At 56.8% G+C, this 12,815-nt stretch overlaps 1 protein-coding gene across 1 annotated transcript in view; it reads right to left on the reverse strand.

The window, feature by feature from the left end:
- Positions 1-367: 367 nt before the first annotated feature.
- LOC144950515 (Na(+)/H(+) exchange regulatory cofactor NHE-RF2-like) overlaps positions 368-12,815 on the reverse strand; it is a 21,711-nt gene continuing 9,263 nt past the window's right edge. Inside the window, exons 3-6 of the mRNA XM_078880652.1 lie at positions 9,431-9,592; positions 4,719-4,872; positions 2,875-2,918; positions 368-991 (exon numbers count right to left, since the gene is read on the reverse strand). Of these exons, the coding sequence (XP_078736778.1) occupies positions 368-991; positions 2,875-2,918; positions 4,719-4,872; positions 9,431-9,592 (984 nt within the window). The remainder of the gene's footprint in view (positions 992-2,874; positions 2,919-4,718; positions 4,873-9,430; positions 9,593-12,815) is intronic.

Raw genomic sequence — 12,815 nt, forward strand, 5'->3', positions numbered from 1 at the left:
GGCTTGGTGGCGTCGCCGAGTCCGGCGCGCCTCTCCGCCCGTCCGGAGATGCGCGCCCGTCAGCCGAAGGGCACCCTGGCCCCGCTCGGCCCCGAGCCAGATTATGCCGCCACCCCCATCCACCCCCCCCCTTTGGTACGGAAAAAAACAGCCCTGGAGCTCCCCATGCCGGCTCGGCTTGCCGTGTGCCAGTGGGGAAGGGGAGGGGGAAAGAATAATATTGAGAAAACGATCCCTGGCAAAACCAGGACAGGTGGAAACCCTTCCCCTAGCCACAGAAAGTACTTCCCCCACGACTTCCTGTCGGCTAATTCCCCACGGCGGTCCCCCCCCCCACCCCTTGCCCCCCACCCCCCGCCACCCCCACCTAGAACTTGCTGAAGAGCTCCTTCTTCTTGCTCCAGTCCATGGGCGGAGCGCGCTTGTTCCTCCTCTTGGCCTGGGCACGTTCCCGCGCAGCCTCCAGCGTCAGAGCGAGCGCCGGGGACCCCCCCAGGGACCCCCCCAGGGATCCCCCCAGGGACCCCTCCGGGGATCCCCCCAGGGATCCCCCCGGGCTGCCGCTCGGCCCCGGGAATGGGGGGCAGAGCTCAGAGTTCTGCACTGTGGGGGGCTCGGCCTGCCGCCCCCTCCTCTCCTGCGCCTCCCTCTCCTCCCTCTCCTCTCTCTCCTGCCTCTCCTTCCTCTCCTGCCTCTCCTTCATCTCCTGCCTCTCCTTCCTCTCCTCCCTCTCCTCCCTCTCCTGCCTCTCCTTTCTCTCCCTCTCCTCCCGCTCCTCTTCACGGTCACTTTCATCGTCACCGCTCTCCTCCCTCTTCACCATCTTCCTCTCCTCCCTCTCCCTCTCCTCCCTCTCCTCTTTTTTCCTCTGCTCCCTCTCCCTCTCCTCCTTCTCCCTCTCCTCTCTCTCCTCTCTCTCCTTCTCCTCACTCTCCTTTCTCTCCCTCTTCTCCTTCTCCTCGTGCTCCTCTCTCTCCCTCTTGCCGTCCACCTGCGTGCACAGAAACCAAACAGGGGCATCCATCACCGAGCACCAGGGTGACAGCGCCGCGGCACAGTGGCTAGGAGATGTTAACGATCTCGCCTGGCATGCAGGAGGGTTCTGTGTTCGATTCCGACCCTGACGCCTGCTGTATTTTCGGAGTTTGTGTGTCTGTATCTCTCCCCGCGGTCGCGTGGATTTTTCTCCGGGTCCTCCGGTATTTCCCTCCACGTTTAGAATCGTTGTGAGTATTCGGCTACTATAAATGTCCACACAATGATGATCGGCCCACTTTGGTTGAGCTATTACTTGTGATAGCCAGGTCGCTTCTGAAACAAAGAGCTGCGTAGCTCAGTGTAGGGGTCATTACCTGGTGAAATAAAAAAATATATCTTATTTTTTTGCTTTAACCTCAAAGCAACACGTGGCTGGGTTATACTCACGACCGGGACGCTGCTTTTCTGCCGGGAATTTGTACGTTCTGCCTCCACGGACCGGGAGCGAGCGAGCAAACGACGGGTGTCCGATCCGGCCTGGGGCCTTCTCAAGGTCGGCCGACTCGGCCTTAAAGGGAGTACCCGGGCATGGTGTGTAAGGACCAGTAATGGGGAGACAAAGGCGGTCCGGGCGTGGTGTTGGCCACCCAACGCCCTTCGTGTGCCACAGTGCCCGGCCATCATTAGGCGCCGCTGCTGCTGCTCGCTAACAGCACTTGCCCCAGCAGCCTGTCGACGTCTACGCAGAAGGGGATCTCTGTGTCAATGAGTGGCGTTTGCGCATTCTCTCTCGCTCGCTCTCATTGCGCTGGGCGGGTTTCCTCCGGGATCTCCGGTTCCATCCCCAATAGCTGTGCGAAAACTCAAGAAGAAGGCGCGCGGGTCTGCACTTTTATTTTTGGCCAAATTGCATCTGTGAGAATAAAAAAACGAGAATCCGGTCGTCACGCCACAGAGACGCACGCCGCTTTTCTCGTGCGGAGCGAGTGGGGAAAGTGCTGCCCCCTGCTGCTGCTGCTGCTGCAGCTGCGTGGACCGGATCTGGGAATGTCAGCTGTCGCGGATTTCCCCGTTGACAAAGACATAGAAAATAAATAACGACGACGATGATGATTGTACTCTTTGGTTCTTTCGGTAAAGTCACGTGGGTAGAAAATAAAATAAATTAAATAACGACGTTCCGGGCGCAACACAAGCGCCCGTCATCAGGTGGGACAACCACAGCAAGAAACAATTGTCAAGCAAGTAAGGCCCACTCCAGCCATTGTTTCTTGCTGTGGCTGTCCCATCTGATGACGGACGCTTGTGTTGCGCCCAAAACGTCGTGATTTAATTTATTTTATTTTATACCCACGTGACTTTACCGAAAGAACCCAAGATTATGGATCCCTGCAGTCACGAGAACTTCAAATCCAGATTGATGATGATTGTGGCGATGATGAGTAAAGGAGGTTCTCGAAGTGTCGCGAGTCGATTGGTTGTCAGCCTGGCGACCTCCGCCAGGGATGGCCTCAGGAGCCGTGGGCTGCGTTGGGCTCGACGCTCTCAGGAATTCCCAACGGGAATTCATTTTCATCGCGAGAAAACTTCACGGCCAGATGAGCAAATCGCGGGAAACGGGCGGAATGACATCGTTGGGAGCCAAGCAGGGTTTGAGCTTGGATAGCGCTTGGACGGACGACCGCAACGACCACCACGACCAACACCGCCAGCACCACGCCCGACCGCCGCACCAGGCACTCATTTGAGGCTGAGTCGACCTAGGAGAGGCCCAGGACTGGAATTGAACTCGGGTGTCCGGGTTCGTAGCGCGGCGCGCTAACCGCTACACCGCCGTTCACAGCGACGTGCAAGATACGCGGACGCGCACAGGAAAGGGAACGTTAGACGACGTACCTCGGTGTCAGATGTTCCGTTGGACAGAGGTTTGGGCAGGCGACCTGCAAATGGGAAAAAACCGCCAAAGGTGCAGTACTTTAACGGCGCGGGTGGGAGGCCCGTGAGTACACCGCAGAGCGAACACAAAAAGATCCCCGCGGAGTTTAACACGGTGGAGTAAACCCGGAGTGCACGTGTCGCGTGTTATTTTAACTCTCCAACGCGCGACCGGGCTGCGCCCAAGCGGTGAGCGAGTTGGCGTGGAGTTTCGTTCATTTTACGAACCCCCGCCAATTGGCTGTGTTGGAGTCGGTGGCGGGTTTAGCGGCACAATTATATATTTACGCGACCTAACCCAAAACAACCTCTATTATGGATGATATTGGTAGCGAAAGCCTACGACGTGTTAAACTGACACGTTCGCGTGCCTGCGCCGACCGGTTGGCTACGGTTTGCCGCGACGGCCATCGCGGTCGCCCGGCGCTGCCGCCGCTTGCTACAAACAACGAGGAGCCCTCCAACGGCCTGGCAAACACGGCTCCAGCGAGTCGGCTCCACCGAGCAAACTCCTCCGGTCTCACGCGGTCGCCCGCACGAGGGCTCACGATGGCCACTCGTGCACAGCGGGGGGTGGGGGGGTGAGGGTGGTGCTGCGGGCAGCAGCCTTGGCAACAGCGCCCATAGTTATGGGGTCGAACTCATGCGTCGAGGCACGCACACATACATACACACGCGCACACACGCACGGATGCACACGTGCACGGACACACACACGCACCACACGCACACACACACGCACGCACACGCGCATACACACAAGCACACACACACGCACACAAACACGCACATGCTCGCACACGCATACGCACACGCACACACGCGCACACACATGCATATACACACGCACAACCCACACACACACCACACGCACGCACCCACACACACACCCACGCACGCACACGCACGGACGCGCACGCATGCACGCGCGCACTCGCATGCACACACCCACGCACACAACCATGCACACACGCGCACACAAGCACGCACACATGCACACATATACACACGCACACACGCACACACGCACTACACGCACACACGCACCACACGCACCACATGCACATGAACACACACGCACCACATGCACACACGCACACACGCACCACATGCACACGCGCACACACGTGGCTCGGCATGTTTAAGCACATGGACGCAAGCTTGCTGTTGAACCCAGCTTATTGCAGTGCAGTGCAATGCGATAATTGTATTTACAGAGCATGACGTAATGCACTACAATGCACTACCGCACACTACAATGCACTGCATTGACATGCGCAGTAGTCCATTGTATTGTATTGCAGTGCATATTATTACATTGCAATGTGTTACATTGTAGACACAATGTAACACATTGTGTCTACAATGTAACACATTGTAGACACAATGTTTTGTATGACATAGCATTGCTGTGTCCTGCAACATCGCATTGCATTACATCGCACTGCAATGCAAGTAACACCACCACCATGCGTCACACAACATGTCACACCACCACCACGTGTCACACAACATGTCACACCAAGCGTCACACCACTAGCACGAGTCACACAGCGCATCACACCACCACCACACGTCACACCATCACGCATCACACAGCACGTCACACCATGCGTCACACCACCATGAGAAACACAACGCATCACACCACCACCGCGTGTCACACAGCGCGTGACACAGCACGTCACAACACGCATGACACCACCACCACGCGTCACACCAAGCGTCACATCACCACCACGCGTGACACGGCGCGTCACACAGTGTCACGCCACGCGTCACACCGCGCGTCACACCGCGCTGACCTTTTACGTGGCTGGGCGTCGGCTCGACTCCGCACTTGGCGAAGAAGTCGTCGGCAACGCGGTCGACCAGCAGCAGCGTGACGTCGTCCTTCCTGGCCTTCACCAGGGCCACCACCTGCGAGTGCTTCTTGCCCGCGATGCTCTGCCCGTTCACCTGCACGGGCGGCGCGCACTTAGCCAGGGGCATCCGTTTACTCCGCCGATTAACGGCGCGACAACAGCGGCGATGACGATGATGATGAAGACAACGACAATGATGATGACGACGACGATGATGTTGACAAGAATAGCATCAATGATGATGATGATGACGACGACCAAAATGATGATGATGAAGAAGATGACGATGATGTCGACAACAATAACACCGACGATGATGGCGACACAGAGGGATGAGGCCTCGCGAGAGAAAGAGCGAAGGGGCTTCAAGGCCTCGGGGCACGGCCAAGGCACCAACATCGCATCACTACCGACCCATTGTCCCACTGCAGGCTCCAGACTCAGGCCTCAGCCATTTCGGCGGGCAAGGCCCCGCGGAGCTGAGGAGCAGCTCCGTCAGCACGAAAACCGCAGTGAAAAAAAACCGATGGCTTGAACCTTGACCCTGCGCTTAATTATTTGGCTAAATTCCAGCTCTGAGAATTACAAATATTGGGTCGACTGTCACGACGAGCGGTCGGTTACTCTCAGTATTGCCAAGTGGGCGGGCAAGTTCTGCCCTCAACCTTGTGGATCAAAATCACTTGAATGGATCTCGGCTCCAGGAGACCGGGTCTCAGGAACTTGAGACTCGGCTCCAGGAGACCGGGTCTCAGGTTCTTGAGACTCGGCTCCAGGAGACCGGGTCTCAGGGTCCTGAGACTCGGCTCCAGGAGACCGGGTCTCAGGTTCTTGAGACTCGGCTCCAGGAGACCGGGTCTCAGAGTCTTGAGACTCGGCTCCAGGAGACCGGGTTATTGTATTTTGACCCTTTGTTAACCTCACTGAAATGTCGCAAGTGCAGAAATGTGAGGGGCGAGACAGCATTTAAAGTTACGTAAGCTCGATATATATACCATTGGTTGTATCCGAGTACACGGAGGTTGACGTTGTACTCAGAAGATTCCGTAAGCCCTGCTGAATGAATCGGCCTCCCCGTTGCCTCACATTTACATTGAAATATTGACGCGTGTGTGCGTGTGTATGTGCGTGTGTGTGTGCGCGCGTGTGTGTGTGTATGTGTGAGTGCGTGTGTAGTGTAGTGGTTAGCGTGCTGCGCTACGAATCAGGCGACCCGGGTTCGATTACTGCTCATGGCCAATACCAGTGACGATTACTCGAACCGGTTATGGGCCTCCCCTAGGTCGACTCAACCTCAAATGAGTACCTGGTGCGGTGTGTAGTAAACATCGCCACTGGGGAGACAAAGGTGGTCGGGCGTGGTGATGGCCACCCACCCCCTCGTGTGCCATGCTGGCCTTCATAGGTGCTCGCTAACAGCACTTGCCCCAACAGTCTGTTCAGGCGATATGGGGGATCTTTGTCTTTGTATGTGTGTGTGCACACGTCACGTGCCACCATTCATAGAAGCTCGCTAATAGCAACCGCCACTCGGCTTTAAAGCTAGAACTGTGGGTAGTTTTATTTGTGTGTGTGGGCGTGGTGCTGGCCACCCACCCCTTTGTGTGCCATGCCAGCCTTCATCGGTGCTACTCGCGAACAGCACTTGCCCAAACAGTCTGTTAAGGCTACACGGGGGATATTTGTCTTTGTTGGCACAATGGGGAGCAGAGCTGGTGCAACGGGCAGTGATGTCAGTCAGTCAACCGCGTGACACCACTGGGCCCCGAAGTCACAAAGCACCTGCCCGGGTATGTTGTGGCATCAAACGCTCCACCCATTCAGCTCTCTGGGCATTGGAGTGGTTTGTAGAGAGAGTGGAGTGGTTGTGGAGTGGAGATCCTATACCTGGGCAGTGTGCTCAGGGGACCAGCTTGCGGTTTGGCAGCGGAGGTGTCAGGGGCGCCACAGTGGCTAGGAGATGTTAACTGCCTCGCCTGGTATACAGGAGGTCGTGGGTTCGATCCCGAACCTGACGCCTGCTTTATATTTGGAGTTTGCGTGTCTCTCTCTCTCCCAGCAGTAGCATGGATTTTTTCTCCGGGCCCTCCGTTTTTTTCCCTCCACATTTGCCAACAACACCGTGCGTTTAGAATGTTCGGCAGTGGGCCTCAACTGGCAAAATAAAAATAGCCGAGTTTAGTTTAGTCGCTTCAGATCAGTTGAACGGCATTACCTCTCCGTCACCTGTGTAACACTGCTGCGTGACAGCTGCGTGACTTATCGCCCTGTCTGAACGTCAGGGTCTTTTCGGCCACATCTCCCGCCCTCTCCTCCCTGTGCTGGTGTCGTGGTTCAACGCGCGCATATTCGAGAGCGGCTGTATGTCCGCGCTGGGTAGCCAGAAGAGGCGGTTGGTGAGCATCATCGTGGGGATGTCAAGAGCAGCCAGGGCCAGGATGACCGTTGGGGTAATTGGGGTAAACAAGGGGGGAGGTGGACCGGAATTCAAACGACCGGTATCTGCCAATCATAGAGGGATCTTCTGGAGAATGTTCTGGAAGGGGTCGCAAAGGATATATAAGACGAGCAAAACAAGCCCGAGGGTCAGTATGATGAAGACAGAAGACGAGAGAAGCTGAAGCCGGACCCGCCAAGCTAGTCAGAGTATTCTTGGGCGAGAGTGGTCCTGTGTGGACCTGGGTAGGCTAGGATAGGGTCGCTAGGGGCAAGCGTAGTCCGTACGTCGGCACGCTTGACCCCCGGGGCGACCATGGTATCGACCCGCTGAGACAGCGAGACACGGCAGCCGGGAGGAGTGAACAAGGAGAGTAGAAAATAGGAAAAGGAAGGAGAGTAAGGAATAGGATAGGGACGCGGCGAGTGAGGGAGCGAACGAGCGACGGGCGGCGTCTCCTCGGCTTAGCTAGGCAAGTGTTATGTAAAAATAAATTGTCCGCCTTTATTTACAACACCACACTTGCGATACGTGAACCCCTTCTAAGGGAACATCTGCGTCGGCTAGAAACATTCAGGCTGGCCTGTCCACGATCCATCCCGGGTTTAAGCAGACTGGATTGTGTGACGAGCTCGCAGATCCTCGAAAGACTTGGACACAGTCTCATCGGCGAGCTCTTCCGACAGGCGAGGCTGCGTTGGCTGGGTTACGTAGCCCGCGTGCCCGGCCAACGCATGCCCAAGCAGCTGCTGCTTGGGCGGATAGAGAGAGAGGGGGCTAAACGGCCACGGCACGGGCCAGAGAACACAGCAAGATGCTGAGCCGAGTGAACTTGTCGAGATCGGCCTCTGTGAAGGAGGCCCACGAAGGACGTCGCTAGGCGAGGGGTGAGCGGAGTTTGCGTGGCGGTTTACGCTCCATGACGAGATCGGCAAATGTGTTGTCATTCGTTTGTGGCGAGCAGCACTTTGCGTGTAACGAGCGCGACCTCGTCACAAATATATTCAGCGGAGGCCAATGCAGGTGAGCGAGCACCGGGCGGTAAGGGTCAGTCAAAAGTCAAGTTTAGCTTTTTAAGATCCAGAGGTTCACATGGTCCCATAGACTCACACTGACCCCATAGACTCACACTGACCCCATAGACTCACACTGACCCCATAGATTCACACTGACCCCATAGACTCACAATGACCCCATAGACTCACACTGATCCCATAGACTCACACTGACCCCATAGACTCACACTGACCCCATAGACACACACTGACCCCATAGACTCACACTGACCCCATAGACTCACACTGACCCCATAGACTCACACTAATACTATAGACTCATTGACCCCATAGACTCACACTGACCCCATAGACTCACACTGACCCCATAGACTCACACTGACCCCATAGACTCACACTAATACTATAGACTCATTGACCCCATAGACTCACACTGACCCCATAGACTCACACTGACCCCATAGACTCACACTGACCCCATAGACTCACACTGACCCCATAGACTCACTCTGATCCCATAGACTCACACTGACCCCATAGACTCACACTGACCTCATAGACTCACACTCACCCCATAGACTCACACTGACCTCATAGACTCACACTGACCCCATAGACTCACACTGACCTCATAGACTCACACTGACCCCATAGACTCACACTGACCCCATAGACTCACACTGACCCCATAGACTCACACTGACCCCATAGACTCACACTGACCCCATAGACTCATTGACCCCATAGACTCACACTGACCCCATAGACTCACACTAACCCCATAGACTCACACTGGGCCCCCTGGTGCGGGTGACGTCGCTAGGGGGGAGTGGGGGCAATGAGGGGGGAGTGGGGGGGAGGCGATGAGGGGGGTGAGGAGAGTGAGTGGGGAGGAGGGAGTGGGGGGATTGAGTGGGGGGGGCAGGGGGAGGAGGGAGGAGTGGGGGAGGTAGTGGGGGCGAGAGAGTGGAGGGAGTGGGGGCAATGAGGAGGGAGTGGGGGGAGTGAGTGGGGGGCAGGGGGAGGAGGGAGTGGGGGCGAGGGAGTGGAGGGGAGGGAGTGGAGGGAGTGGAGTGGAGGGGAGGGAGTGGAGGGGAGGGAGTGGGGGAGTGGGAGTGGGGGGAGTGAGTGGGGGTTAGGGGGGGTGGAGTGGGGTAGTGGGGGGGGGGTGGGGGTTACGGGGGGGGGGGTGCCCCCACCTGCACGATGCGATCGTGTGCGAGGATGCCGGCCGCGTGTGCGGGCGAGTCTGCGTCGACGGAGCGCACGAACTGCCCCACGCGGCCCTTCTCGGCGTGCAGGTGGAAGCCGTAGCCCTTGGGGCCGCGCGGCACCAGGCACAGACGCGGCCTCACGGCGCCCTTGGGGAGACACGGCGAGACACGGGGAGACACAAGCGTTAGGCAGAGGGACACGCGGGGAGAGGGACACGCGGGGATAGAGACACGGAGGGGGGGAGACACGGGGGAAGAGAGACACGGGAAGATCAAGCGTTACGCAGAGGGACACGCGGGGAGAGAGACACGGGGGGGGGGGAGACATGGGGGAGCGAGACACGGGGGGGGGGGGAGACACGGGGGGAGAGAGACACGGGGAGACACAAGCGTTACGCAGAGGGACACGCGGGGAGAGAGCCACGGGCGGGGGGTGAGAGACATGGGGGGAGAGAGACACGGGGAGATCAAGCGTTACGCAGAGGAACATGCAGGGAGAGATACATGGGGGGGAGAGAGACACGCGGGAGAGAGACACGGGGGGAGAGAGACACGCGGACAGAGAGATGCGTTGGAGAGGGACACGTGGGAGAGAGACACGCGGACGAGAGACACGGGGGAGAGAGACACATGGAAGATCACACGTTACGCAGAAAGACGCGCGGGGGAGAGAGACGCGGCCGAGACGGACGCGGGGTGTTAACGAGACGAGGCTGCTGCATGCTCCAGGTTCAGAGAGTGAGCAGCCGCTACCAGGTCGCCAGCAGCATAACGCGGTTGACCAGTAGGCAGCCATCCCCCCCCGCTGCCTTTCTCCCCAATGCTGATGTGTACACACTGCATCAGTTTACTTATTTGAGGCCGAGTCTATCTAGGGGAGGCCCAGGATCAGGTCAGATATTCGTCACCGATGTTGGTTATGGCCGGCAATCGAACTCGGATCACCGGTTTCGTAGCGCAGTGCAATGACGGCTACACGACCGCTCTGCACACAAAGACAAGGACAAAGATCCCCCGTGTGGCCTTAACAGGCTGTTGGGGCAAGTGCTGTTCGCCCAGCACCTATGAAGGCCGGCACGGCACACGAGGGGGTGGGTGGTCAGCACCAAACCCCCCCCCACTGCTAATCTTTACACACCGCACCAGGTACTCATTTGAGGCTGAGCCGACCTAGGGGAGGCCCAGGACCGGTTCAGATAATCGTCGCCGGTGTTGGCCGTGAGCGGGAATCGAACTCGGGTCGCCGGGTTTGTAGCGCATCGTAGCGCAACGTAGCGCTGACTTCTGCGCCACCGCTCCCCACCCACACTGATGCACACGCGCACAAAGACAAAGATCCCCCGTGTAGCCTTAACAGACTGTCGGGGCAAGTGCTGTTCGCGAGCAGCGCCTACGAAGGCCGTGCACTGTGGCACACGAGTGAGTTCGATGGCCAGCACCAAGCGCGGCCGCCTTTGTCTCCCCCAAGTGGCGACGTTAACTCCACGCCATCAGCAGGTGCTCGTTTGAGGCCGAGTCGACCTAGGGGGAGGCCCAGGACCGGTTCGGAGAATCGTGACCGGTGTTCGTGGCCCACGAGCGGGAATCAAAAATCGCTCCGTTCCGCAGCAGCGCGCCGCCTCCCACCCACGCGCACGAGGGAGTGAGCGAGCGAGCTCACCGGGACATTCCTGAAATTTTAGCTCGAGAATTTCGGCTGAGAGGCTTTGATAAAAGTGACTCCCCCTCTTCCCCTCCCACCACTCGGCTAACTCCGTGCCTGACACGGCCATTTTGACCGCCCCCCCCGCCACCCACCAGGACCACCACTTTCAGGGGTAAATACAGCAGCTCCAAGAGCCTGAACCCTGAACCCGGCATCTCAGTGGTTCTGGCTCAGGAGCCAATTGTGAGATGTTATCTACCTCGCCTGGTATACAGGAGGTCGTGGGTTCGATCCCAACCCTGACAGTGCCTGCTGTACATTTGGAGTTTGCGTGTCTCCCTCCCTGTGGTCGCGTGGATTTTTTTTTTCTCTGGGTCCTCCCTCCGGTTTTCCCTCCACATTTAGAATCATGCATTGAGATTATTTAGATTATTTTTCTGCTATAAATGTCAAAATGATGGGCCACTTTGTTGAGCTGTCATTTGTGGCCAGGTTGCATCTTAAAACAATTTAATGCCTCAGTGGGTTTTGTCTGGTAGGGTGGGGATGGTTTCGTGTTGTATTTGGGTGATTTGATTACCTTTCTTGTACTTTGCACTCCCGCCGTGTTTCTGTAACTGTTTGTTGATGTAACGTTCTTACCCTGTGCTCACAACTGGACATGTGTGGAAAAGGAGTCCCACAGCCCAATCGGAGAAAGTGGGGAGACACCCAGACTCAATGGGGCTCAACGCCAGGATTTTCGTGTTACTGGCTCAGGGTCTCTGGCACAGCCGTTTATGAACTCCCTGAGAATGAGGGGGGGGACTCAAACCCAAGAGCCTGAACCTTGAACGAATGGTGTAATAATTGCTGGTTCAGCATTACCAACACGGCCATTGTGAACTGCCCGAGAGAGACCCAGACCTTGGGATTGAACCCATGTTCTCAGTGGTTTAGGCTCAGTGTCTCTGACACAGCCATCATGAACCTCCCGAGAAAGACCCAGACCAGGGGATTGAACCCAGGGTCTCAGTGGTTCTGGCTCAGTGTCTCTGACACGGCCATTGTAAACCTCGTGAAAGAGACTCAAACCTTGGGATTGAACCCAGGTTCTTACTGGTTCTGACTCAGTGTCTCTGACAAGGCCATTGTGAACCTTCCGAGACCCAAACCTTGGGACTGAACCCAGGTTCTCAGTGGTTCTGGCTCGGTGTCCCTGACACGGCCATTGTAAACCTCCCGAGAGAGGCCCAGACCTTGGGATTGAACCTAGGATTTCAGTGGATCTGGTTGAAATGTCTCCGATATGGCCATTGTGAGCCCTTTGATTGTGTTCATCTCTGCCAAGTTGATAATCTGTCCGCTGGCTTGTGTGCTGATGTGTTTAAGAGGATTAACAGCTCACGCAGCAACAACAACAATAATAATTAATCAGAACCAACGTAGGGACTTTGCGTTCCTACACAACAAAGAAGTTAATTAAATTTACATACAGGAACAAAGCATCCTTTGGTTAGCCAGATCCAGCAACTTGCACTGCCTGTTTGTGCATGCACCCATTCAAAGTGCACAAAGACAACAAAAATCCCCCGTATAGCCTTTAACTGTTGGTGCAAGTGCTGTTAGCGAGTTAGCGCCCTATGAAGGCCGCACGGTAGTGTAGTGGTTCGAGCGGTGTGTAGACATCGCCGCTGGTCAGACGTGGCCAGCCGGGGACGTGGTGCAGGCCACCCACCCCCTCGT

The sequence above is a fragment of the Lampetra fluviatilis genome, chromosome 58, assembly GCF_964198595.1.
Source record: "Lampetra fluviatilis chromosome 58, kcLamFluv1.1, whole genome shotgun sequence".
NCBI classification, from domain to species: domain Eukaryota; kingdom Metazoa; phylum Chordata; class Hyperoartia; order Petromyzontiformes; family Petromyzontidae; genus Lampetra; species Lampetra fluviatilis.